The 27,786-nt window shown below is 38.5% G+C and overlaps 1 protein-coding gene and 1 long non-coding RNA gene across 2 annotated transcripts; one reads left to right on the forward strand and one right to left on the reverse strand.

The window, feature by feature from the left end:
* Positions 1 to 1,209: 1,209 nt before the first annotated feature.
* On the reverse strand, positions 1,210 to 27,042 carry EFCAB13 (EF-hand calcium binding domain 13). Its single transcript, XM_049702517.1, has 9 exons — positions 26,760 to 27,042; positions 23,069 to 23,206; positions 14,623 to 14,766; positions 7,763 to 7,867; positions 7,404 to 7,457; positions 6,637 to 6,741; positions 4,251 to 4,297; positions 1,777 to 1,830; positions 1,210 to 1,314 (listed from the first exon to the last, which is right to left on the reverse strand). Exons 1-8 carry the CDS (start codon positions 27,040 to 27,042, stop codon positions 1,789 to 1,791), a joined length of 918 nt encoding a protein of 305 aa, XP_049558474.1. The 3' UTR covers positions 1,210 to 1,314; positions 1,777 to 1,788.
* On the forward strand, positions 1,833 to 3,728 carry LOC125962041 (uncharacterized). Its single transcript, XR_007473336.1, has 3 exons — positions 1,833 to 1,952; positions 3,152 to 3,284; positions 3,445 to 3,728. It is a non-coding gene; the product is annotated as an uncharacterized LOC125962041 (long non-coding RNA).
* Positions 27,043 to 27,786: the final 744 nt, after the last annotated feature.

Raw genomic sequence — 27,786 nt, forward strand, 5'->3', positions numbered from 1 at the left:
GAGAAAGCCCTCGCACAGAAATGAAGACCCAACACAGCCCCAAATAAATAAGTAAATAAATAAATTAATTTAAAAAATGTTATTTAAAGTGAGCATCCACTTAATTAATATCACTTTTTGTATAGTATCAAATGACCCTTAAAGTAAAGATGAAGCAAGTTTAAAAGCAGTGCCTTCTAATAGGCCTCTCCCTTTCTTCACACCCAATAATGGGAACATATTTCAATAGACAAGATAGAATTTGAAAGTCATTTATTTACATAAGCATCTGACCCTCAAACCTTAACAGTATGCTATCTTCCCACTCTCTAAATTTTATGTTCCCCACTGCCACTCCCCAGGACTGTAAACTATTTGAGAGCAGGGATCATGCCTTATTTTTCTTTATACTACCAGGTATAACTTTTCCACTCTATAGTTCAGTGTTTTGCATATAGTTTGTGCTAGCTAAATGAATGAATTTCAGTGGTACAGAAATAGTCACACTGTTGGATTAGAAAAAATTATTCTGTCTTTGTTCTTGAATCAAGGATTCTAAAAATACTTTATTGGTAACAATATCTTTTCCTGTAGGAAGCATTTTGAGGACCCCTAGCTAATATGTGGGGACCATGATTCCCAGCATTATTAAACCCAGGGAGAGTGAAGTTTTAAACTACAAGCTAGGCCAAAACTGTTTTCTACATTAAGGCCAGATACAGGTAAGAGTAGCATAAAAGATGGTTCACTTTGATTGGCATATACTGGCTCTGCTGAAAGATATGCTGTCTGGCTTTCTGATGGAAGCTTATTTTTCATCAGGTTTTTATTCAAAGCCACTGGATCTGCATTTGAATCCAATAAGGAAATCTTAGACTGGGGCTCATCCCTTAGTAATTTCTTCCTAATGAATTACCCTAACTTTGCCTCTTTGACATTTTTATCAAGCTTAATTGGTCTTATTGGGTCATTAATGAAACCTTATCTTATTAAAAAAAAGGTATACATGGGAGGGAGAGAAGGAGGGAAGGAAGATGTATGAAGCAAATATGGCAAAATAATAATACTTTTTAACTCTAGCCAGTGTTTGTTATATTGTCCTCTATTTTATATATGTTTGAAATATTTCATAAGTTTTTCAAAGAGATTAAAAAAGAAGTGTACTTTCAGAAGCCCTCACATAGAAACCTAAGATCCCCCCCTAGGTACAGTGGTATCTGAAATACCTACCATCAGCTGGCAAATGGGTCAGTAAGTCTTCATAGTCCTCTTTCTCAAGCTGAATTTCCATGTTCTCCATTAGCGTGTCTAGGTTATTGACACTGACTTTTTTCCCTTAGGAAAGAAGAGGATATACATAAGAAATACAAGCAGGTCCAAGAAGTGGAAGATGCTATCTTTGAGTATGCATTCACCCTAAACGAAGAGGGAAACAGTGGCCATTTAAGTGAACCCAGAGAGTTAGTGTTGCAGTCAAGAAGAGAAAATGCTCTCTCAACACTGTGCTGTAGCTTTTAACTGAAGTAATCATGGATGAAAAAGAATTAGACAAGTATGATGAAGTGTGATAAAGATAATCAACCTAAATGAAATCAAAATTTTAAACTTGCTACATATTACTAACAATGACTTCTTCAAATGTAGTTATACCCAAAGAAGAACAGTAGGTTACAAGGCATAAATTCAGTATCAGTAAACCAGTAGAATATTGAAGTAGCAAGATTCTAATCAGAAATTTTAAAAAGCAAATGCAAAGCACCTACAATAAATTTTAGGTGCTGTTCTCATGATTCTTACCTTTGAGAGGCTTCACGCTATCCAGCAATCTTTTCTTATATACCTTTCCATCTCCTGGAAGATATGGTAAAATTCAAGTCAAAAGAAAAAGGACAAGAAACTCTATCATTTTATGAGACATTTTATACAATTCACCTAGAAATTTATTGTATTTCACCTTCAAATTATAACAAGAGGTAAGGACTGTTCTCAATGTGCTCAATCTAGCCTCTATTTGGAACACCTGGCAGTAGCTGATGCAGGCTACACACTCACACTCACACACATCTTTCTTCTCATTCTTCTCTTCTTTAACTGCACTTTGACTCCTTTGCCTTTTTCTTTTTTCCTTGCCTATGCTCTAGGCCCATGAGGTATTCCCATAAGTATATGTTTATATCTAATGGTAGATCCTATAAAGTGGTGATATTAAAGATAGATATCAACCCAAACAGTAACACAAAATAATACTGAAATGAGAAAAAAAATTGTTTTCTAAACAAAATCTTTTCATAAACGGAGGTGAAATTCAACAGAGACAGAGAACAAGGGACACCTACCAGCCTAACCCAACCCCACAGGTGCTATCTGTCCCCAGAGTCTGCCATTCTGTGGTAGGAGTGTCTGCAGAGTTGACATAACCCTCAGCACCTGGCATGTGCCTGCAGTCGTCTCCATTACAGTCCATCTGCTTCTTTCTGTGTCTCTATCCTGCTCTCTCAAAGCCAATATTCTAAGAATGCTGCATTTCTCACAACTGGCCCCTTGAGAGCAATCTGGGGACAATGCTAGACATAGTGAGTGGCCACAGCCTCAGGTGTATGTGGGGAGGATTCAAATAGGCATTGAGCATTTGCTGCCCAGGGTGCTAATTCTGTCACCAGGGGCGTTAGCCCCCTTAGTGATGTGTAGGCTCTCTCTTGCCTGGGGAACAATTAGGGACAGGAACTATTGGGGCAGGAGACAGAATATCTATGTGTCGGGGTCTCTGAGATTGGGCAGGAGGTACAGGTGAAGCACAGGTTGGCCTCTAGGGTCTTTGTGGGTGAGCCTACACAGGTGCCCAGGAGGTAAAACTTCTGAGGAACTGACTGGTGGGGCCACTGACCAATCAGAATGGATATTGACAACATAAGCACATGGTCCTAGAGGTCCTCTGCTCTTAGGTGTTTACAATTTAGTTGCTGGATTGTGGGGAGATGGGAGGGCTACTGGGGGAGGGACTGAGGATGTGGGGTGCATTCAGGGGGCTACAGAAGAATTTAGCTGTGTAGCTGCTAAAATAAAAAAAAAAGTTTATCCATTGGCTGAATAGAAAAGAGAGAAGTTTCTCACTTCTAAATGAAAACACAAGTAACAATAACAGTTTCTTATGTCTGAACTGCATTTTTCTTAGGGGGTTTCTTAGGGCACTGGACAATTCTCACCCAGAAGCCCACAGTACCACATTTCCCTGAGCACCATGATGGTATGTTAACTACTCACTAGAGATTGGCAGAGTTTTTGACAGCATCAACTGTTCTTTTTCGGTGAGCTCGAGTCCCATGTTTCCCAGCACATTTTTAAAGTCACTGGCTTCAACCTTTTCTCCTTTGAATAGATGGGAATTGTTTCAGGTGATAATATTAAGAGATCTAATTATTCTAAATTATGAAAAACTAAATCCAGTACATTATTTTTTAACTGCAGGATGAAGTTTAAATATATGAGCTGACTTCACTTACATAGAGTTATTGTGAAATTCAGTACTTGAAAAGGTTTTTTAATTCAAATAAGAAGGTAACATTTTTATCCTGTGTATGGGTCAATATGCCATGGAGTAAGAGGGGGCAGTATAACTACCCAATGACTTATGATGGTAAGTAGAATCTACGTAATTCTACAGGCAAGTAATATCTCTGTAACTACTTCGTAACCTGAATTATAGAACTGACTGTTCATAGAGATCGTATTTCCTGAAGCAAAAACTTCATGTTGAGGGCTTCCCTGGTGGCGCAGTGGTTGAGAGTCCGCCTGCCGATGCAGGGGACGCGGGTTCGTGCCCCGGTCCGGGAGGATCCTGCATGCCGCGGAGCGGCTGGACCCGTGAGCCATGGCCGTTGAGCCTGCGCGTCCGGAGCCTGTGCTCCACGATGCGAGAGGCCACAACAGGGAGAGGCCCACATACTGCCAAAAAAAAAAAAAAAAAAACTTCACGTTGAGATTGATTGTGGTCACCTATATTCTGATTCTTTAAACACTAGAGAAATGAGAGCACATTACTGGTCAAAATATTAGACAAGTTAATACTCCTTTTGGAGAGTGGCCAAACTTTCCCTAAATCTCTAATCATCTAAACTGCTGTCAATAAGACAAAATTACCAATAAATATGTAAAAGAGCAGAGTGAACTTACTAATGATGACTGGAGGGAGTAAACTACTGCTTTAAGAAGGTAATCCTCTATAGAGCATCAAAATCTCAATTTTATAACATCTTATACAAATTCTCACTCACCTGTAAAAGTGCTGCATCCATCAACACATCCAAGTCAACCTTTTCATCTTCTGTAAGAAAAGTCAGAATTTAGACTCAGGTGAAGATAATAAGATTTGAAAAATTAAATACACGAAGGGAAAAGAGAGTCTCTTCAGTCAATAAGTGGTTTGGGAAAACTGGACCACTTTCTTAAACCATATACCAAAATAAATGCAAAATGGATTAAAGGCTTAAGTATAAGGCCTGAAACCATGAAACACAGGCAGTAAGCTCTTCGACATTAGTCTTAGAAATTTTTTTTTTGGATCTGTGTCCTTAGGCAAGGGAAACAAAAGTGAAAATATTAAAATGGAACTACATAAAACTGAAATGGATTTGTACAGCAAAAGAAACCATCAACAAAATGAAAAGGCAACCTACTGAATGGGAGAAGATATTTGCAAATGATATATCAGTAAGGGGTTGATATCCAAAATATATAAAGAGGGACTTCCCTGGTGGTCCAGTGGTTAAGACTCCACGCTGCCAATGCAGGGGGCACGGGTTCGATCCCTGGGCGGGGAACTAAGGTCCTGCAAACCATCCGGTGCAGCCAAAAATAAATAAATAAATAAAAATAATCAATAAATAAAAAGTATGGGCTATTTGTTGAAAAAAAGCAGTTACATTAAAAAAACAAAACCCCCCAAAAATATATAAAGAACTCATACAACTCAATATAAAAAAAAAACCTGATTAAAAAATGGGCAGAGGACCTGAATAGACATTTTTCCAAAGAAGACATACACACAGCCAGCAGGCACATGAAAAGATGTTCAACATCTCTAATTATCAGGGAAATGCAAATCAAAACCACACTGAGATACCACCTCACACTTGTCAGAAAAACTATTATCAAAAAGACTAGAAATAACAAGTGTCCGCCAGGATGTAGGGAAAGGGGAACACTCGTGCCTATTGGTGGGAATGTAAATTGGTGCAGCTACTATGAAAAACAGTATGGAAGGTCCTCAAAAAGTTAAAAATAGGGCTTCCCTGGTGGCGCAGTGGTTGAGAGTCTGCCTGTCGATGCAGGGTACACGGGTCCGTGCCCCGGTCCGGGAAGATCCCACATGCCGCGGAGCGGCTGGGCGCGTGAGCCATGGCCGCTGACCTGCGCGTCCGGAGCCTGTGCTCTGCAACGGGAGAGGCCACAACAGTGAGAGGCCCGCGTATAGCAAAAAAAAAAAAAATGTTATGAAAGGGTTTAAAAAATCAGAAATAATGTCATTTTTGGAAAAACTGCTTACCTCTTACTAAGGCAAAGGCCCCAAGGGCCTAGAACAGTGCCTGACACATCATAGGCATTCAATTAAAGTTTTTCTTTCTTTTTTTTAACATCTTTAAGAATGAAAGAATGAAAGGTACTGGGGAGAGGGATGGGGGAGGGGCACTGTAGAGGTGGGGGGAAAAGGGTTTTTGTGAGATTATATGAAATCATGTGTGTGAAACTTCTGAAAATTGTAAAGCACCACAGAATTTAAAGAAACTTTAATTAAGTAAACAAAAGAAAGAAAAAAGAATGAAGGTACTACTAATTTGGAAAAACCCAGATTCATTGACTTGTGTAAATTTTCCATCTTTACTACTTCCTCAAGGGGGCAAGTGTCCCTCAAAATTTCCTGATAAAATTTTCTCAGTTCTACTAGCATGAGAACAGTCTTACATATGCCAAATTTAATTAATCCAGTTGGTAACTTCACTATACATCTTCTTAAGTTCACTAATTCTGTAGTCCATGGCAGTATAGCACAGTGGTTAAGAGATAGTTTCTGGAGCCAGAATGCCTGTCCACCACTTACTAGTTTTCTGACTTTAGGTAAGCTACTTGTTTTCTCTGTGCCTTAGTTTCCTGATATGTAAATTTAGGGTTAAAATGGCACTTACCTTATAGAGTTGTTTGGAAGATTAAATAAGATTATATATGTAAAGTGCTTAGAACAGTGCCTTGCACATGTCAGGACTATATAAGTGTTGGTCATTGCTATCTAATGCTGGATTAGCAGTAGGGACACTGGATCATATGATTTTGTGAGTTCTTAATGCTCTGAAATCTGCAAAATCCCTAGTTTAATAAATCCTCCATATTTTTTTAAAAAAACAACCCAAAACCCAAAGATTACAGTCTTCAGTATTCTCGTTAGACCCTGGCATTTCCTATGGAGAGTGACACTTGCCATCTATATTGGGTAGCATTCTTGGTGCTCCTTCTCAAGTGATAGCTATTTGGTTTCAGCTATGCTGAAGGCCTCACTCTTTCTTTTTCTTCTTTTCATATACATCCTATCTTTAGTCTTTCCAGCCCTTATACTGGCCTCATGTGCAAAGTTTTGCTAAGGGGTATATTGATATTCAAAACTCTCACCATCAACTGGTAGGTGGTCCTTCAATTCCTGGATTTCTTTCTCCTTGAGGTCAATTCCCATGTTTTTAATGAAAGTGTCCACCTTATCTAAAGATACCTTTGTCCCTTAGGAAAGAAAGGGGTAGATATGAGAAATATTTGTAATGATGTAAAGAGTGGGTCATTGTAGCTCATGCCTAGGCATCAATACTGTACAGAGAATAAAGAGCAAAGAACAAACTGTTCAAGTAAATATGGTTTGGTGTCTAAGTCAGGAATTCCTAACCCTGATCTCTGGGACTTGGAAAACTTTTAAGAGACGAAAGTGAGGGGTTAGAGGTATGTGGTAAGTCATGGCAAAGACTAAAATCAACCTTTATAAGTATGTCTGCATAGTAGGATTTGAAACTTGCTAAATTAATGGAGAACTATCCATCCAATCCATGGATTTACACTATCATAATCCTATACATTTAATAACATATGTTTCTAGGTGCTATCTCCGGAAATTGACTGAAAGGGGCCCAGTAATCTGAATGCTAAATTCCGCCCCCCCTCCCAGTGACTCTGATGTACAACTTTATTTGGGAACCACTGCTTTTGGGCTTACTGTAGTTAAACAATTTTTGGTGACTGTAGAGTACCTAAAGCTTATAAAGAATAAATACTGAATAATTGGGACAGCGGGATTAATCATCTGAAATATGTGAAACAGAAAGTTTTTGAAAACAAGAACAAAGCTCCATGACCTCAGTTTTAACTGCCTTTTCATCATACTTCTCACTCACCTTTAAAAGACTGCAATTCTTTCATCAATCTGTTCATATACACCTTTCTTTTGGCTGCAAGAAAGGGAAAAATTCAAGTCTCAGACAGCAGTGCAGATATTTTAAAATAGAATAAAACATGCATAATTTTAGAAACATAAAGACTTAAATGTTTTATTCTAGACATTTATATTATTTCACTTAAAAGAATAAAACTCAGGAACAGAAACAGCTCTCAATTTGGTGAAATCATTTTGGTGGGGAAGGGGTGCATGAAAGATTCCTTAAATAGGGAGTATTAGTCACCTAAGTCTGTATACTCAAGTTTCCTTGAAGGCCACTGTGACTGTTTACCCCACTGTGATATTTTTAATGCTCACCATCAACTGGAAGATTGTTCAGTAATTCCATGCCTTTATCTTCTGTGAGCTCTATCCCCATATTTTGCAGAAAAACTTCCAGGTCACTAGTATCAACCTTCTCACCTTTAAAAAGTAAAACATGGTAATGGTTGAAAATTTGAAGAACGATGATTCTTTATTATTAAAAAAATGTCTGCATGGCATTTGTTGATTAAGCAATGAAGTAAACCTGGCAAGAATGTAAGCTATTGCTAAGATGTAATCTTGAGCTTTTTGGCTAAAACAATGATGATCAAAGTTAGGCTGTGAGTCAGTAGATGGAAACATTCATCAGAGTGAGAGAATACATCAATAAGGAAAACACTGCTATTAAAATATAATTCTGTGCACACATTAAAATCTTGTTTTTTTTAGAGTCTGCTTAATCACATATCATAGAACTACACCGGGCTTTTCTCCAGGGCTTTCTTTCTTAACCCAGCCTGGCTCTCTGTCACATCTCAAAGATTTCGTGGCCTTGTCGTCCTCTGTTCTTAGCAGCTGCCACCACCCAGTATATTTTTGGGCAGTTAGAAAGTTAGATGCAGTCTTCCAAGCTCGCCTCTTTTTTTGTGTCCCAGGAAAACGAGCACATAGAGATTTTTTTAGTGTTTTAATGTAAAGTGGTAGAGTGAAATAGACAGGGATCACCAAACTATCACAAGCATGGGTAAGGCATAAAGCTAACAAATTTGTTTGGTAACTAATTTGTTTTTTGGTTCCTGGTTATGAGGGTGGAAAGCCCCACTTACCCTTGCCCCCTGCAACAGTTTCCCCATCTGCTTGTAGGATGGCTATGTGTAAACTTTCCTTTACATGGCTCTTCTCTTTAGTTTGAAGATACAGTTTAGCAACAAAACAACAAAATGGTAATTGTGTGAGGTGAAGGATGTGTCAACTAACCTTATTGTGGTAAAAATACATGTATCAAATCATCACAGTGTATACCTTAACCTTAAACAATGTTATATATCAACTACAGCTCAATAAACCTAGGGAAAAAAAAAAGAGATGCAGTTTAGGCAGACAATTTGGACATCCTAATCATTTCCAGTTCCTGCAAAAGAAAACTCTGCAGTGCTACTATTGGTAGGAGAGTATCTGGGGAGTTAGTGAGCTTCTGTACAAGGGCCTGGGAGGAAATGTTCACAAGGGTTGTTTTCCCCAAGCTGCTTCAGAACACTTTTGTGAAGCCTTGGACCACAGGAGTCCTAATATTCCCCTGTAACCAGACAAAGGAATGGCTCTTCAGACACACAGAGCATCTTACCAGTCTGCTGACTTGATCAGGCTTTTGACAGACATGGGTCTTCTGCCTCAAGGTTATTATTCTAACCATATCTTTTATTTGTATCATTTCCACTCTCTAAAATGTAAGCACCTCAAAAATTTCTACGCTCTCTCTAATCTATTCTGTGTTTTACTACTCAAAATTTTCTTTCCATTGATAGCTTTCTTTTCTACCCTTCCTATAGTGCCCTCTTGGACTCTGAATTTCTCTGTATCATCAGTCTCCTTGAAGACTCTTACCTTCTTTCTTAACTGAACTTCGCCTCCTCCTAATAGACTTTTCTATTATTTTTTTTAATTTAAAATTTTTATTTATTTTTAGAGAAAGCTACTCATTATTCTATATTCCATTGCCTTAGGCTTGGCATTCTCCTAGATTCCAATTGCTGCTTTCCAACAATACTCAAACCTTTCCTCTTTTGAGATTTATGGCTTTCTTTTTATTGTCACTTATTGACTTGGTCATTTCAGGAGTTTGTCCTATTACTCACAGTCTTCCTCTGCACTGAAACTCCTGGCAGCATTACAGGGAATTCCCGTCTTTTTTTTTTTTTTTTTTGCGGTACACGGGCCTCTCACTGTTGTGGCCTCTCCCGTTGCGGAGCACAGGCTCCGGATGCGCAAGCACAGTGGCCATGGCTCACGGGCCCAGCCACTCCGCGGCATGTGGGATCTTCCTGGACAGGGGCATGAACCCGTGTCCCCTGCATCGGCAGGCGGACTCTCAACCACTGTGCCACTAGAGAAGCCCTATTTTAATAACTTTTTATTTTATTTTTCTTTCTTTCTTTTTTTTCTTCCTTTTCTTCTGAGCTGTGTGGCTGAGAGGGTCATGGTGCTCCGGCCGGCTGTCAGGCCTGAGCCTCTGAGGTGAGAGAGCCGAATTCAGGACATTGGACCACCAGAGACCAACTGGCCCCACGTAATATCAATCGGTGAGAGCTCTCCCAGAGATCTCTGTCTCAACACTAAGACCCAGCTCTACTCAACAACCAGCACGCTCCAGTGCAGGACACCCCATGCCAAACAATTAGCAAGACAGGAACACAAACCCACCCAATAGCAGAGAGGCTGCCCAAAATCATAATAAGGTAAAGGACACGCCAAAACACACCACCAGACGTGGTCCTGCTCACCAAAAAGACAAGATCCAGACTCATCCAGCAGAACACAGGCACCAGTCCCCTCCACCAGGAAGCCTACACAACCTACTGAACCAACATTACCCACTGGGGGCAGACACCAAAAACAATGGGAACTACGACCCTGCAGCCTGCAAAAAGCAGACCCCAAACACAGTAAGTTAAGCAAAGTGAGAAGACAGAGAAATACACAGCAGATGAAGAAGCAAGGTAAAAACCCACCAGACCTAACAAATGAAGAGGAAATAGGCAGTGTACTTGAAAAAGAATTCAGAGAAATGGTAGTAAAGATGATCCAAAATCTTGGAAATAGAATGGAGAAAACACAAGAAAAGTTTAATAAGGACCTAGAAGAACTAAAGAGCAAACAAACATTGATGAACAACACAATAAATGATATTAAAAATTCTCTAGAAGGGATCAATAGCAGAACAACTGAGGCAGAAGAACGGATAAGTGACCTGGAAGATAAAATAGTGGAAATAACTACCACAGAGCAGAATAAAGAAAAAAGAATGAAAAGAATTGAAGACATCCTCAGAGACCTCTGGGACAACATTAAATGCACCAACATTCAAATTATAGGGGTCCCAAAAGAAGAAGAGAAAAAGAAAGGGACTGAGAAAATATTTGAAGAGATTATAGTTGAAAATTTCCCTAATATGGGAAAGGAAATAGTGAATCAAGTCCAGGAAGCACAGAGAATCCCATACAGGATAAATCCAAGGAGAAACAAGCCAAGACATATTAATCAAACTATCAAAAATTAAACACAAAGAAAAAATATTAAAAGCAGCAAGGGAAAAGCAACAAATAACATACAAGGGAATCCCCATAAGCTTAACAGCTGATCTTTCAGCAGAAACTTTGCAAGCCAGGAGGGAGTGGCAGGACATATTTAAAGTCATGAAAGGGAATAACCTACAACCAAGATTACTCTACCCAGCAAGGATCTCATTCAGATTCGATGGAGAAATTAAAATCTTTACAGACAAGCAAAAGCTAAGAGAATTCAGCACCACCACACCAGCTTTACAACAAATGCTAAAGGAACTTCTCTGTGCAGCAACACAAGAGAAGGAAAAGACCTACAATAACAAACCCAAAACAATTAAGAAAATGGTAACAGGAACATACATATCAATAATTACCTTAAATGTAAATGGATTAAATGTTCCAACCAAAAGACATAGACTGGCTGAATGGATACAAAAACAAGACCCATATATATGCTGTCTACAAGAGACCGACTTCAGACCTAGGGACACATACAGACTGAAAGTGAGGGGATGGAAAAAGATATTCCATGCAAATGGAAATCAAAAGAAACCTGGAGTAGCAATTCTCATATCAGATAAAATAGACTTTAAAATAAAGACTGATGAGACAAAGAAGCACACTACATAATGATCAAAGGATCAATCCAAGAAGAAGATATAACAATTGTAAATATTTATGCACCCAACATACGAGCACCTCAACACATAAGACAAATGCTAACAGCCATAAAAGGGGAAATCAACAATAACACAAAAGCAGTAGGGGACTTTAACACCCCACTTTCACCAGTGGACAGAACAACAAAAATGAAAATAAATAAGGAAACACAAGCTTTAAATGACACATTAAACAAGATGGACTTAATTGATATTTATAGGACATTCCATCTAAAAACAACAGAATACACTTTCTTCTCAAGTACTCCTGGAACATTCTCCAGGATAGATTTGTGATTTGGGTCACAAATCAAGCCTTGGTAAATTTAAGAAAATTGAAATCGTATCAAGTGTCTTTTCTGACCACAACACTATGAGTCTAGATATTAATTACAGCAAAAAACTGCAAAAAATACAAACACATGGAGGCTAAACAATACACTACTAAATAACCAAGAGATCACTGAAGAAATCAAAGAGGAAATCAAAAAATACCTAGAAACAAATGACAATTAAAACAGGATGGCCCGAAACCTATGGGATGCAGCAAAAGCAGTTCTAAGAGGGAAGTTTACAGGAATACAATCTAACCTCAAGAAACAAGAAAAATCTCAAATAAACAACCTAACCTTACACCTAAAGCAATTAGAGAAAAAGAACAAAAAAACCCCGAAGTTAGTAGAAGGAAAGAAATCATAAAGGTTGGATCAGAAATAAATGAAAAAGAAATGCAGGAAATGATAGCAAAGATCAATAAAACTAAAAGCTGGTTCTTTGAGAAGATAAAATTGATAAACCATTAGCCAGACTCATCACGAAAAAAAGGGAGAAGACTCAAATCAACAGAATTAGAAATGAAAAAGGAGAAGTAACAACTGACACTGCAGAAATACGAAGGATCATGAGAGATTACTACAAGCAACTACATGCCAATAAAATGGACAACCTGGAAGAAATGGACAAATTCTTAGAAAAGCACAACCTTCCGAGACCGAACCAGGAATAAATAGAAAATAGAAACAGACCAATCACAAGCACTGAAATTGGAACTGTGATTAAAAATCTTCTAACAAACAAAAGCCCAGGACCAGATGGCTTCACAGCCGAATTCTATCAAACATTTAGAGAAGAGCTAACACTCATCCTTCTCAAACTCTTCCAAAATATAACAGAGGGAGGAACACTCCCAAACTCATTCTATGAGGCCACCATCACTCCAATACCAAAACCAGACAAAGATGTCACAAAAAAGAAAAATACAGGCTAATATCACTGATGAACATAGATGCAAAAATCCTCAACAAAATACTAGCAAACAGAATCCAACAGCACATTAAAAGGATCATACACCATGATCAAGTGGGGTTTATCCCAGGAATGCAAGAATTCTTCAATATATGCAAATCAATCAAATCAATGTGATACACCATATTAACAAACTGAAGGAGAAAAACCATATGATCATCTCAATAGATGCAGAAAAAGCTTTCGACAAAATTCAACACCTATCTATGATAAAAACTCTCCAGAAAGTAGGCATAGAGGGAGCTTACATCAACATAATACAGGCCATATATGACAAACCCACAGCCAACATCATTCTCAATGGTGAAAAACTGAAACCATTTCCTCTAAGATCAGGAACAAGACAAGGCTGCCCACTATCACCACTATTATTCAACATAGTTTTGGAAGTGTTAGCCACAGCAATCAGAGAAGAAAAAGAAATAAAAGGAATTCAAATCGTAAGAGAAGAAGTAAAACTGACTCAAAATAACTCAAAATTGAGTTATTTGTAGTGAGGTGAATGGACCTAGAATCTGTCATACAGAGTGAAGTAAGTCACAAAGAGAAAAGTAAATACCATATGCTAACACATATATATGGAATCTTAAAAAAAAATGGTTCTGAAGAACCTAGGGGCAGGATAGGAATAAAGAGGCAGATGTAGAGAATGAACTTAAGGACACCGGGAGGGGGAAGGGTAAGCTGGGACGAAGTGAGAGAGTGGCATGGTCATATATACACTATCAAATGTAAAATAGATAGCTAGTGGGAAGCAGCCGCATAGCACAGGGAGATCAGCATGGTGCTTTGTGTCTACCTAGAGGGGTGCGATAGGGAGGGTGGGAGGGAGATGCAAGAGGGAAGGGATATGGGGATATAAGTATACGTATTGCTGATTCACTTTTTTACACAGCAGAAACTAACACAACAATGTAAAGCAATTATACTCCAATAAAGATGTTAAAAAAAAAGTTAATGATTATGAAATGTGAAGATGTAAAAACAAAGAATAGCTATCTGTTGGGTCAGGAAACTGGTAATAATTTAGACTACAAACCAGCCACATAGCAGAGTCACTGAGCTCCCAGTTCCCTGAAGATATTGATAAAGGCCTAACACATATTCCTCAGTTGTTTTTACAGGAAGCAGACACCCCTCAGATGAAAACTGCTATGCAAGCACATAGAACCCAAACCAATTAAAGCCAGAGGATTGGTGTTGCCTGAAACTTTACCTTGATACCGACCAATCTGAGATTGTGCACAAGCCATTCACACACCCTGCAGCCCCCTCCCCCACACTGATTGTAAAACCTTTGTCTCCTAACCAACAACTTGGAGATGGTCCTAGGAAATTGGTCCACCATCTTCCCAGGTTGCTGGCCTCCCAAATAAAACAACTTTTCCTTTTCCACCAACACTTGTCTCTTGAGTATTGGCCTGTCAATCAGCAAGAAGCCAAACTTGCTGGCCTCATCCGGTTACAGTCAATACATATTTGATCAGTATAGAGTAATAATATATTAGATATTAATATTTTTCTATAGGACAAACAATCTGAGCTTTCTTTATATTTCCTAAATGTATATATTGGCATATCAATCAAATACAAGATACAAGGACAAATAAAGATTGACAGAAGATAAAACCATATATCTTTTAATTTTAGTATTTGGAATACTCACCATCAACTGTTGCTAATTTCAGTGCAGCTAGGAATTCGTCTTTTTTTAAATTACTTTTCAAACTAGACAGAGTATTCCACAGGTCAGGAGCACTCATCTTCTCTTTGCTAAGATTGTGGAGGTTTTCAATAGCATCAGGCAATACTAAAGGGTACATAAAACACAAGTTTTACAACATACTTGTCCAAGAAGTTAATACAGCAAACTATTATCTGGAATAGTTAGGAATTGAGATTTTTATGGTTAAGAAGAATAACAAATACAGTATAAATTAATTGCCAATTTTCAAATATTAAAGCAGAATAAAATAACACAAAATTAAGTATATCTTTGAAGATTCTAAAATATTTCAAGAACTTATAATGTCTGCACCCCTAAATAATCATTATAAAGAATAACTTTCATTGAACTATAGATTTACAAAAGGCTGAATTCACAAACATGTCCAACTGATAAAACCATGAATTAAATAGCTTTTGCTATTCCCCAAAAAATTCTTTCCTGGATAACTACTTCCTCTTTAATATACCACTGCAGACCATGGAAGGAAATTTTGTTTGATTAAAATTTCAATAGAAAACCTTTGGAAAGTTTTAACAGGGGAGTGAAGTTATCATATTACAAAAGTATAAAAGATCACTCTGTTGCAATGTAGACAACGAACTTTCTGAAGATCAAGCAGTTAGGAAGCTATTGTAGTAGCTCACACACAAAAAAATGATAGTGGTTTCAACAAGGGTGAGAGTGATAGAGATAAGGAGAAGTGGACAAATATAGGATACATTTTGAGCATGAAGCTGAGAGTATTTAATGATGAATTGAATAACAGTCTAAGGGGGCGGGGGCCATGAAGAACTTATAGGTTTGAGACCTGAGCAACTGGGTGGAGAGTGGTATCACTCTGATATAGGGAAGATCAGGGAAAGAATAAGAATTCTTTTTCATACACATTAAGTTTGAGATAAATAAATAGGGTGTCAAAAGAATACAGATATTATTTTAAAGCAATAAGATCACTCAGGAAAAGCCTTAGAGAATGGGACTCAGAATGGAATCTGGGATCACACTAATATTTAAAAGTCATCCAGAAAAGAAGCAGCCAGCAAACAAGACCGAAAAGGAAGGGGTATATATACAATGGGATATTATTTAGCCACGAGAAAGAAGGAAATTCTGCCATTTGTGGACTTGAGGGTATTACTTTAAGTGAGATAAGTCAGACAGAGAAAGACAAATACTATAAGATCTCACTTATATATGGAATCTAAAAAAGCAGAACTCATAGAAACAGAGAATAGAATGGTGGTTACCAGGGGTTGGGGAGTGGGGGAACTGGGGAGATGTTGGTCAAAGGATACTAACTTGCAATTAGAAGATTAATGAGCCCTGGGGATCTAATGCACAGCATTGTGATTATAGTTAATACTGTATTATACACTTGAAAGTTGCTAAGAGACTAAATCTTAAATGTTCTCACCACAAAAAAGAAATAATATTTATGTGATGTGATGGAGGTGTTAGTTAAACACTACAGTGGTAATCATACTGCAATGTATAAGTGTATCAAATCAACAGATTGCACACCTTAAACTTACACAATGTCAATTATCTCTCTTTTTTTTTTTTAAAGGAAGAGCCAATAAGATGAGAGGGACATTAGGAGACTACAGTGTCACAGAAGACAGAAGAAGAGAAATTTTTAAGAAGAAACATATTAAAACCTGCTAGAGGTAAACAAGATGAAGACAGAAAATTGACCATTGGATTTAACAAGATGAGATTTAACTTTTCGTAAAAAGCTAGTATGAAGTGCCAAGGTCAAAAACCTGAATGAGTGCTTTTAAAGAGAGAACTGGCAATATGGTAGACTGAGAATAGCCAGATTCCCCTTCAACCTCAAAAATAAAACATATTCTAATACTAAATTAAGAATATCAATAAATATAATATTTGCTGGTGCTTACGCAAGCAACACATCAGGAACAGTCCAGTTCTTTGAGGGTGGCCACTCTACCACAGCTCACCCCCAATACACCCTGAGAGTCCACACAGGCCCTGCCTGCCCTGTGGTGTGGCTCCACAACAGGGTGGGGGCAGTGGAGGCTGGGGGCAGTGATTGGATGTGAAGGACAAAGCAGACTTGCACCCAATACTGCATCTGAGTGGAGTGACAGAAACAATTGCTGGCCCCTGCACAGGTAGCATATTGGAGATACCTCAGACCTCTGTCTGAGATCGATACAAGCCGAGAACCTGCATGGACTCCACTTGCTTCAGCTCTCCTCCCCTTTCAGGCAAGGGTCCCGGAGCAGGAAGAAGGGAAAGCACACACTTAAAGGGAACAGAGCCAGGCCTGGCCCAACCCTCAGGGCTTCTGCTTCAGCAACTTGGGATCAAACCCCACCCTGATAGGGCAGGGATGGCCACTGAGCAGAGAAGCCCTACCTCACACCTCACTCCATCTCTAGCCCCTTCATCTCTAGCCCCACCCCTACCAGGTGATAGCTACCAGCACACTCTGAGAAAAGATGTGACCTGTGTCCATGCCAAATCCAGCTCTCCCACCAAAGGTACTGTGCACACCCTGTCTGTATAGGGATGCCCTCACATAAGAAAACCCCTTCAAGACCACAGTAGGTAACTGTTTTACCTAAACAGAGGCACAGAAAGTTAAGCAAAATGAAAAGGCAGAGGAATTGCTCTCAACTGAAAGAGCCAAAGAAAACCCCTGAAAAAAATTAATAATGAAACAAATAAACAATTTACCAGATAAAGAATTCAAAGCATTGGTAATAAAAATGTTAACTGAATTAGGGAAAAGAATAGATGAACAGTGAAAATTTTAACAAGGAACTAGAAAATATAAAAAAGACTTAATCAGAAATGAAGAATTCAATAGTTGAAATAAAAAAAATACTAGAAGGAATGATTGGCAGACTAAAGTGATACAGAAGAATACCACCTGGAAAAAAATGTAATAGCAACTGTAAGTACAATAAACAGTTGAGAGATAAACATGAAGATGCAAAATATGACATCAAAAACACAAAATGTGGGGGAGGTGAGTAAAAACTGTAGACCTTTTAGAATGTGTTTGAACTTAAATGACTACCAGTTTAAAACAACCCAATCAGAAACTGGGCAGAAGCCCTGGATAGAGGTTTTTCCAAAGAAGACATACAGATGGCTAAAAGGCACGTGAAAAGAAGCTCAACATCACTAATTATTAAAGAAATGCAAATCAAAACCACAGTGAGATATCACCTCACACCTGTCAGAATGGCTATCATCAAAAAGTCCACAAATAACAAATATCGGCAAGGATACAGAGAAATGGGAACCCTTGTACACTGTTGGTGGGGATGTAATTTGTTGCAGCCACTGAGGAAAACAGCATGGAGGGTCCTAAAAAAGCTAAAATAGAACTACCATATGTCCAGCAATTTCACTCCTAGGTATATATTTGGAAAAACAGAAAACACTAATTTCAAAATATAGATGCACCCCAATGTTCATAGCAGCACTATTCACAATAGCCAAGATATGGAAGCAACCTAAGTGTCCATCAACAAATAAATGGATAAAGAGGAAACGGTATGTGTGTACACACACACACACACACACACACACACACACACAAATGGAATATTACTCAGCCATAAAAAAGAACAAAATTCTGCCATTTGCAGCAATTTGGATGGATCTAGAGAATATGATTGATGCTTAGTGAAATAAATCAGACAGAGAAAAACAAATACTATATGAAATTACTTTTGTGTGGAATCTGAAAAAATAAAACAAATGAATGTATACAGAAGAACAAAACCAGACTCACAGTTATAGAAAACAAACTAGTGGTTATCAGTGGGGAGAGGCAAGAGGGAAGAGGGGATGGGACAAGACAGCTGTATGGGATTAAGAGATACAAACTAGTATGTATAAAATAGATAAGCAACAAAGATATATTGTATAGCACAAGGAATTATAGCCATTATCTTGTAAACTACAAAAAATAAAAGTAAGTAAATGAATAAAAACCAAGATAAAAGAATAAAAACTAAAATTCTATGACAGCCACATGGAATGATCAAGTGGCTTACATAAAATCTGAATGAGTACACAATGTAAAAATATATGTCCAGTCATTGGATATGCTTGAAATGGTTCTATTAAAATTATTTTCTATTGCATTTACTTTAATTAAAAAAGTACTTGAAGAAAATGTGAGAAAGGAAATATAACTACAGATATGAATAAGATATTATACAACCCTGTGCTAATAAAATTTTTTATCTCCATGAAACTGAAATTCCTAGGAAAAGTGCCTGACAATGCAAATAATCCTTGCATCCAATTAATCAATTGTGTTTCCTTGTATAGGAGACAAATTAAATTGATATATAAGGTAAAAATAGCTGTTACTTAAAGTGCACTATTACCTAATATGTGGCACAAAACAACGCATTCCTACTTTTAGCCCCAATCTTCAAAGTACTAATTTCACTCCAATATACATATATGACCTTACATTTTTTTACAGTGAGCTTCTTAGTGACAAAGACTGTCTTCTTCACCTTAGCACTCTCACAGCTTAACATATAATCTGGTACATAGTAATGGTTCAATAAATGTTATTGAATAAAGTGGAAAATGAAAAAAAATATGAATAGCTGAAACCAGAAATTCTGCATTATAGTACTCAGCTATGGTCACTAGATGGCATCGCTTTCCCAAAGTAAGAAAACATTTTAAACCCTCCCAAAATATGAATTTCATATATGTGGTTCTAGCTCTTTATAATAAAGTATGAGGTTGAACAGTAAGATTATGATAGCTTTCAATTCATTTGCATGTGGAAGTTCTAGATTTAGGAATCAGTAATGGAGAAGATTAAGATCAAACATAGCACGAAGCCAGGCATTTATTTGCCTGACGATCTTTAGGATGGCTAGCTCTTTTAATCTTTAGGATGGCTAGCTCTTCTAAAATCTGTCAAACCATTTAGTCCACAAAAAGCGCAAGATACGATGTTCTAACATAATTTTTCAGAGAAGCGTTCCGTGTTGCTCATCATAGTATCAATGAATTCTTTAAAATTCACTTTTTTTGTTTCTGAAGGGAAAAGAACACATTTTCTTCAGTATCTTCAAGTATTAAATTATTATGATAAATACTGAATTATATAAAATAAGTTATATATTCAGGGAGATAACATAATTATATCCAACAGCTAATACTAACCACTAAAGATATATGGGTATAAGGGGGAAAAGCAATTCAATTTACAGGCAAAAGCTAAACCCTGAAAATACCAAGAAAATTTGTCAAAATCCTTCTAGCCACAAGTGTACAACATTTTTAACTTTAAACTTATCTTGTCTTGGTCTTGCAACAACTCAGTAAAATATGTAGGTAAATATAAAGCAGAAACTAACAAACCATTGTAAAGCAATTATACTCCAATAAAGATGTTAAAAAAAAAAAACTACAATGAGATATCATCTCACACCAGTCAGAATGGCCATCATCAAAATAAAAAAATGTAGGTAAAGAATTAGTATGTTATTTTACATGTTTTAAAAAAACACATACGTGATATGATTTTTTTTTCTACGTTCACAGTAGGAAATGCAAGATCAAGAATTAGAAGCGAGCTCTCTTGACTCTCTGTTTCTTCTACATCAGGCTAACATTCACATTGATATCTTTAGTATACTGTTGAAACCATTAAACATCTTAATAGTCATTTTATACCTAGACAATGGCTTTCCTTGATTATGTATAACTCTTCATAATATCCCAATGTTAGAATGGATAAAATATTTCTAAGAATTTTCTAAGGCCAGATATAAAGGTTTTATATAAATATAATGAGCTTTTGATAACCCTAGTCCTTTGCTTACCCCACTGAGAAAAAAAATTCTAATGCACTGTAAAAAATACAGCACAGTATACTTCCTATTCCCAATATTAAAAATCTTTGAGCGTTTACTTCAAAGAGCACCAAATCACTTTGTATTCTTAGCCAAATTTTTGGAGACAAAAAAAAAAGAGACCTTGAAAAATTCTGGGGGAATTATAGAGTTAGTTAAGATTTACATTCCCTAACAGGAACATATAACTTTCTAAATATTTGCAACATATATTCATTATGAAGCGTGATTATACACCAAACCACTGGGAAGCCACCACCCAGCTGAAGAAGATTATTAATACCATTGCCTCTGTGCTTTTCCCATTCCATTATCCTGCTTCCCCCACAAAGAGAATATTACTGAATTTTTAAAATTTACCAATCTTTTGCTCTTTTACATATAATTTGTAACTGGATAAATAAATTATTTTAAATTTTGTTTTCAAGCTTTTGTTACACTATAGCGATCTGAGACTTGCTTTTTTCATTCAATATTATATATCCAACAATCATCCATATGCTATATTGCTATGTTCATTTTCACTCATGTGTACACCATTAATATTCCATTATACAACAAAGGTATATACCACAATTTATACATTCTGTCACTGATCATGTTGTTTCTTTTTTTGTTGTTATTATTAAGATCAGTGTTGCCATGAACATTCTTGAATATGTCTCCTTGTAAATCAGTGCAAGAGATTTCCTTGAATTTATAGCTAAAAATGGATTTTTCTAAGCCACAGGGATATGAAAACCTTACAAAATACTACGTTTTTCAAAGTTGTTTTATCACTTTCACCATATTTACCAACACTTAGATTAGTAGACAGCTTAATTTTTACCAGTTTAGTGCGTATAAAAAGTTATCTCACTGTGACCTAAATTTTGCATTTCCCTGATTACTAATGATATTGAGAAGCTTTTCATATGATTATTAGCAATTTGTGTTTCTTCACCTGGAAATGACTGTTCTTGAAATTTAGCCATTTTTCTATTGGGTTGTTAATTTATAGGGGTTCCCTATATATTCTCTACAACAATCCTTTGCTGTTATAAGTGTTGCAAATAATCTTTACTCAGTTTGTGGCTTGTTCTCCTTGTATTATGTTTTAGTAAAGAGAAGTTCTTAATTTTATGTAACCAAATTTATCAATCTTTTCTCTTCTGCTTAGTGATTTTGTATTTTTTTAAAAATCCCTCCTAACTCTAAGTCAGAAAAATTTTCTTCTTTTTTCCCTAAAACTTTTACTGTTCACATCTGGAAATTATTACTGAATATGGTATATAGATAAGGATCCAATTCCATTTTTTTCATTTGAATTCCAGCACCATTTATTAAGTGGTGCTTCTTTTCCCTGCTGTGATCTAACACCTCATTATATATGTTGCCATATATGTATGTAGATAGATTTGGAAGTTCCTTATCTTGTCCTATTGGTCAATTTCTCTATCCCTGTGCCATTCTCACACTGTTTAAATTACTATAGCTTTATAACGAGACTTGACATCCAGGAAAGCTGGTCTCCTTCAACACCACACACACACACACACACACACACACACACACACACACACACACACACACACACACACACACACACACCCCTACTCTTTATTACGAAAAATTGTAAATATATACAATGGTGGACTTCCCTGGTGGCGCAGTGGTTAAGAATCCACCTGCCAATGCAGGGGACACGGGTTCGAGTCCTGGTCTGGGAAGATCCCACATGCCACGGAGCAACTAAGTCCATGTGCCACAACTACTGAGCCTGTGCTCTAGAGCCTGCATACCACAACTACTGAGGCCATGTGCCACAACTACTGAAGCCCATGCGCCTAGAGCCTGTGCTCCACAACAAGAGAAACCACCACAATGAGAAGCCCATGCACTGCAACAAAGAGTAGCCCCTGCTCGCCACAACTAGAGAAAGCCTGCGTGCAGCAATGAAGACCCAACACAGCCAAAAAAATAAATTAATTAATTTTTAAAAAAGAAAGTATATGGCAATGCACACTCATGTACTCTCCCTAGTTGCAAATATTATCAACTTATGGCCATTATTATTTCATCTATAACTTCACCCACCCCTCTACCTTACGCTCACCCTTTCTCTTTAGGAAAGTTGCTGCTATGTTCTACGGGCACCTAAAAAAATTGGTACCTTTATTGTGAATTGTCAGCTTTGACATAATAAACAGTCCTTCTCTGTCCCACTTAATACCTTTTGTCCTAACTTCTGTCAATCAGAAAGCAAAATCACAAACCCTACTTTCTTTTTGTTTGCATTTTTACCTAGGAAAAAAAGGTTTGAAAAGACTATTAAGACTGCTTATTTCTGGACAATGAGATTTTGAGTGTCTTGCTGTACTTTTGAGTATTTTTGTACTTTTCAGTATTGGCTTAATTTTAATGGACTCTTTTTCTAACAAAGATTATAAAGTCATCATTCGGAGGAAAAGAATAGCAAACTGATCCTCTTTTCACATGCATCAACCCAATTTTCCTGAAAATATATCACTTACTGCCAGCTTCAGTCAACTCTGTGATCTTCTGAAATTCTGGCTTAGAAAGGTAAACTCCAAAATTTTGAAGACAAGTATTCAGATCTCCATAATCAATATTTTCATCTTTATCAATAGCTTTGATGACATCAGTCAATGCTGAAAATAAAGCAGTATGCTAATAAGCATTAAATATAAGTCAAAAGCAAAACACCAATAGTAAGACAAATTTTAGTTCTAACACACTAACAAAATATTAAAAACTTCAGAAATGTTATATGTGAGAAGCATTACCAGAATCTTTAATAATATGAAAATTAAGGGCTTCCCTGGTGGCGCAGTGGATAAGAATCTGCCTGCAAATGCAGGGGACACGGGTTCGATCCCTGGTCCAGGAAGATCCCATATGCTGCAGAGCAACTAAGCCCATATGCCACAACTACTGAGCCTGTGCTCTACAGCCCGTGAACCACAACTACTGAAGCCAGCAAGCCACAACTACTGAAGCCCACACGCCTAGAGCCCGTGCTCCGCAACAAGAGAAGCCTCCACGAGGAGGAAACTGTGCGCAGCACAAAGACCCAATGCAGCCAAAAATAAATAAATAAATAAATTTATTAAAAAAAAAAGAAAAAAGACGAATGGATAAAGATGATGTGATGTGTGTGTGTGTGTGTGTGTGTGTGTGATGGAATATTACTGAGCCATAAAAAAGAATGATATTCTGACATTTGCAACAACATGGATGAACCTAGAGGGTATTATGCTTAGTGAAATAGGTCAGACAGAGAAACACAAAGACTTCATATTATCACCTATAGGTGGAATCTAAAAAGAAAACAAATGAATGTATGTAACAAAACAGAGAACAAACTCCTGGTTACCAGTAGGGAGAGGGAAGTGGGGAGGGGTAAAATAGAGTTATGGGATTAAGAGACACAAACAACTATGTATAAAATAAATAAGCAACAAGGATATATTGTGCAGTACAGGGAAATATAGCCATTATTTTGTAGTAACTTTAAATGTATAACCTATAAAAATATTGAATTGCTATGTTGTACACCTGAAACTAATATAATATTGTCATATAATCAACTATACTTCAACAAATAAAATAAAAAAATTTAAAGAATGGGCAAAACTAATAAATGGTAATATAAATTAAAAAAAAATAGAATTAATAGCCCAGGGGAATCTGATATGATCGCTGGACAGCTTGAAGGGTCCCTTTAGGTAAGTGATCATGAATTTAAAGTGAACAGTAATCATGGTTGTGTGTTTTCCTCCAACCATGTTCATTGCAAAAATGCTGAAACTCAGTAGGCAGAGATCTAGATTAAATCTAGGGTTGTGATTTAGCCAAGAAAGTAAAATGAACTGAAAAGGTGGTAAGGGAACTGGGGGCAAATGCAAGGGAGTGGTTTTAATTACTGACCATGAAACAAACTGAGTAGGTGGGTGGGAAGTAAGGACAACAGAGAATGGGTGACATTTTAAAAAAAATTTTTTAACTAAAGGTAGGAATGTGATGGCTGGAGAATGCAGCATATTGAGATAACAGAGTTTCAGTTACTGGTAATATAAGACAGAAGCTATGAAGGGAGCAAGTGACTGAGGAAAGGTGAAATTATTGTAGGAGAGGAGGGCAAGAACTGAGAGACCAGATATTCAAAGGATCATCTATGTGAATACTAAATCACAAGAATTATGACAGAAGTATTGCTAGAGTGGTAGAAAGCCTGGAGCTGAAATTTGCAACAAGGAGTAGTAGTGCATGGTATAATCTGATGTGAGGTGCAAAACTGAAAGTTTTGAGAATGGGAGGAAGAAAAGTCTAGAAACAGCTATGAGAAGCACGAAGGGCATCTATTCTGGCAAAGGTCCCAGTGGTACTAGGAGAGTAAGAGACAAAAGAGTCACCAGCAGCCACATCCTGTATTCTGCCCACCACACTCCCCCCCACACACCATCCTTTCTCATTTTCCTTTGCTTCTTGGTTGTCATCATCTGACTCATCAAAAACTACCAAAAAGAAGTGAGAAAATTCAAAACTCTCTGATACATCAAAGGTATTTTTTTAATATCATGACTGATTCATTCCCTATGTAGATCAAGCTGTTGTATTGTTACTAAATGGTTTTCCAGTCCTTGGCAAAGTATAGAATTTTCAAAATTTTGTAACTTAAAAGATATATGTTAGGGACTTCCCTGGTGGTCCAGTGGCAAAGAATCCGTCTTACAATGCAGGGGACGGGGGTTCGATTCCTGGTCAGGGAACTAAGATCCCACATGCCACGGGTCAACTAAGCCCGCGTGTCACAACTACTGAGTTCACGTACCTCAATTAGAGAGCCCGCATGCCGCAAACTACAGAGCCTACGCGACCTGGAGCCCACGCACCACAACTAGAGAGAGAAAACCCACAGACCACAATAATAGAGAGAAGCCCGCGTGCGGCAACTAGAGAGAAGCTCACGTGTTACGACGAAGAGCCCGCATGCCCCAACGAAGATCCCAAGTGCTGCAACTAATACCTGACGCAACCAAAAATAAATAAATTAATAATAATAAATCTTTAAAAAAACATATATATATGTTAAGGGCTGGGGTGGGGGGTACTCCTTGTTTGATGTTACATGACATCACAGAATCCATAACAGAGCTAGAATGATCTTAGAAATCTTTCCAGTCTAACCCCTTAATTATTAATTACACGAGGAAACTGATGCACAAAGAGATTGTGATTTGCGCACACAAAGTACATAAGAAAATACACAGTAGCAAACTTCAGGTCTCTGACTCCTGAATTCAGGGATAGTTCAGTAAAACTCCATTGCTTCCTAGTAAAGAGAGAGGCAGAGCTGAGGCAGAAAACAAAGAGCTTCTGACTCCAGAAGCCCAAAATAAGACTTAATTTTGTTTAGGGCCTTAAGGTTTACATTGTGCTTCCACAGTTGTACCTTCTCCCTTGATGAATTATCATCACCTCCACAGAATAACTGACTGCTTCTCAGAGGGACATCCCCTCACAAAGTACCTTCCACTCTTTCCTTCCACACCGATTCCCTCACGAGCTGCCTCACTCACTCACTCTTCTCCACTTTTGTTGACGGCACACGTCCATTAAATGCAATTGTATAACCACGTCACTGCATCTACTGATCACCCCCAATCGCCACCTTTGTTTAACAAATATTAAGTGAACATCCACTTCATGCCAAACCCCGCGCGGTGGAGGATTCCAAGGGGCCCTGCTCTTGTGAAGCTTATGACTTCTTTGGGAAGAAAAGCAAGTAGACAAGTAGACAAGAAAACCACCTGCGAAGGTGGCAACAAGCGCTCTAACGGAGGTCTAACTGTATGCGAAGGAGCAGGGAAGCCTCCCCGCCACAGTGACCGCCACCCTCCGAGAACCACCACCATTTCTGAGGGACTGCCGGCTCCGGCCCAGTCATCCCTCACTCTGCCCCTTGACTGTCCGCCTCGTCACCTCACTGCCCTTTCTGGAACCTTCACTCATCTCCGGAACTGTTCTACTTTGTACCTCACACCGCGTGGCCGTCTTCTCTCCCTCAGCCTCAGAGGCTGTTCCTCCCCATCGCCTTAGCGGGTCTCCCCTCCCCACCTCTGTCCCCTGAAGGTCCCACCGTCGGCCCCCTACGACTCCCCAATCTGTCCCTCGCTCCCTCAGGTGTCTGCGGGTCCTCACGCGGGTGCTTCAGCCCCTCGGCCCCTCGCTCGGCGCGACGCTCTCGCTCCACCTCCTTCCCGGGCTCCGGCGCAACGAGGCCCCGCCCCCGGGTCACCTGACCGCCCTGATGCTCCGCCCACTGAGCACCCGGCGCTGGTCGATCGCGGGACCCAGGTTTCCTCGGATGCCGTCGCCACGGCCGCCTTGCAGGGGCTCCGGGGCTCCGGGCAGCGGCTGAGGTCGCCGCCGCCTCCGCCCGGACTAGAGAGCGCTGCGGCCGCACCCGTCTGCCCCACCTCATAAGGGCCTGTGACCTCACCCGGCCGGGGGTCGGCGGCCTGGACACGAGTGGCGGGGCTCATCTCCGAGCTTTCCCTCCTGCACCCTGGACCTCGATTTCTCCCTCCATCCTACACGCTCTCTGCTCTTCTGGTAGCTGTGTTCATTTTCTGGTCCGCTGTCCTTCCCCATCTGATCCCATTTCAATGTTATCTTCTATCCATCCTTTGAATACCTCCCGCCCTCCCTTTCTTCTAAAGCATTCCATCCTCCTTCGCTTCTATTACTTAGTAATGGACAGTGGCTCCAAGCCGTTTGTCCCACAACCTTACTGAGATTTGTTCTAGGCTGCCCTTCCGAGGACTAACTCTACTTTTGGAACAGATACTTTGTTTTTTTGCTGAAAATCAACTTTTCTTTTCATGCAGATGAACTGATATTGGTGAAAGAAAATACACAAAGCAATTGTTCATGGCTTTCCGCAGGAGTCCCTAAAACGTCGTATAAATCCAACTCGATGAAATTAATCGTCTTTAAGGTTTGTTAAAGTTGTAAATGCTCTGTCAAGCAGAGTGTTTTGAAAATAGACCACGATTTAAAGTATCTTTTCTTTACAAACATATAGGTAACATTGTTCACATTGATCGATCCAACGTGAGCTCTCTCCATTATTTACATGCGGCGAACAGCATGTGCTTTAGAGGCAGATGTATCCAAATTCAAATCCTGTTTATTCATTGCACCTGGTGGGGCAAATTACCCATGC

The sequence above is a fragment of the Orcinus orca genome, chromosome 19 (assembly GCF_937001465.1).
Source record: "Orcinus orca chromosome 19, mOrcOrc1.1, whole genome shotgun sequence".
In the NCBI taxonomy this organism is placed as follows: domain Eukaryota; kingdom Metazoa; phylum Chordata; class Mammalia; order Artiodactyla; family Delphinidae; genus Orcinus; species Orcinus orca.

What these genes read in the sequence shown, in the direction of transcription:
- EFCAB13 (XM_049702517.1), bottom strand. Translation starts at nt 27,042, where the DNA reads ATGAGGTGGGGCAGACGGGTGCGGCCGCAGCGCTCTCTAGTCCGGGCG. An exon ending in GAAATTAGCAACAGTTGATG is followed by an intron (nt 7,868 to 14,622) that starts GTGAGTATTCCA and finishes TACTTTTTAAAG; the next exon opens with GTGAGAAGGTTGATACTAGT. An exon ending in AGAATTGCAGTCTTTTAAAG is followed by an intron (nt 6,742 to 7,403) that starts GTGAGTGAGAAG and finishes TTCTTTCCTAAG; the next exon opens with GGACAAAGGTATCTTTAGAT.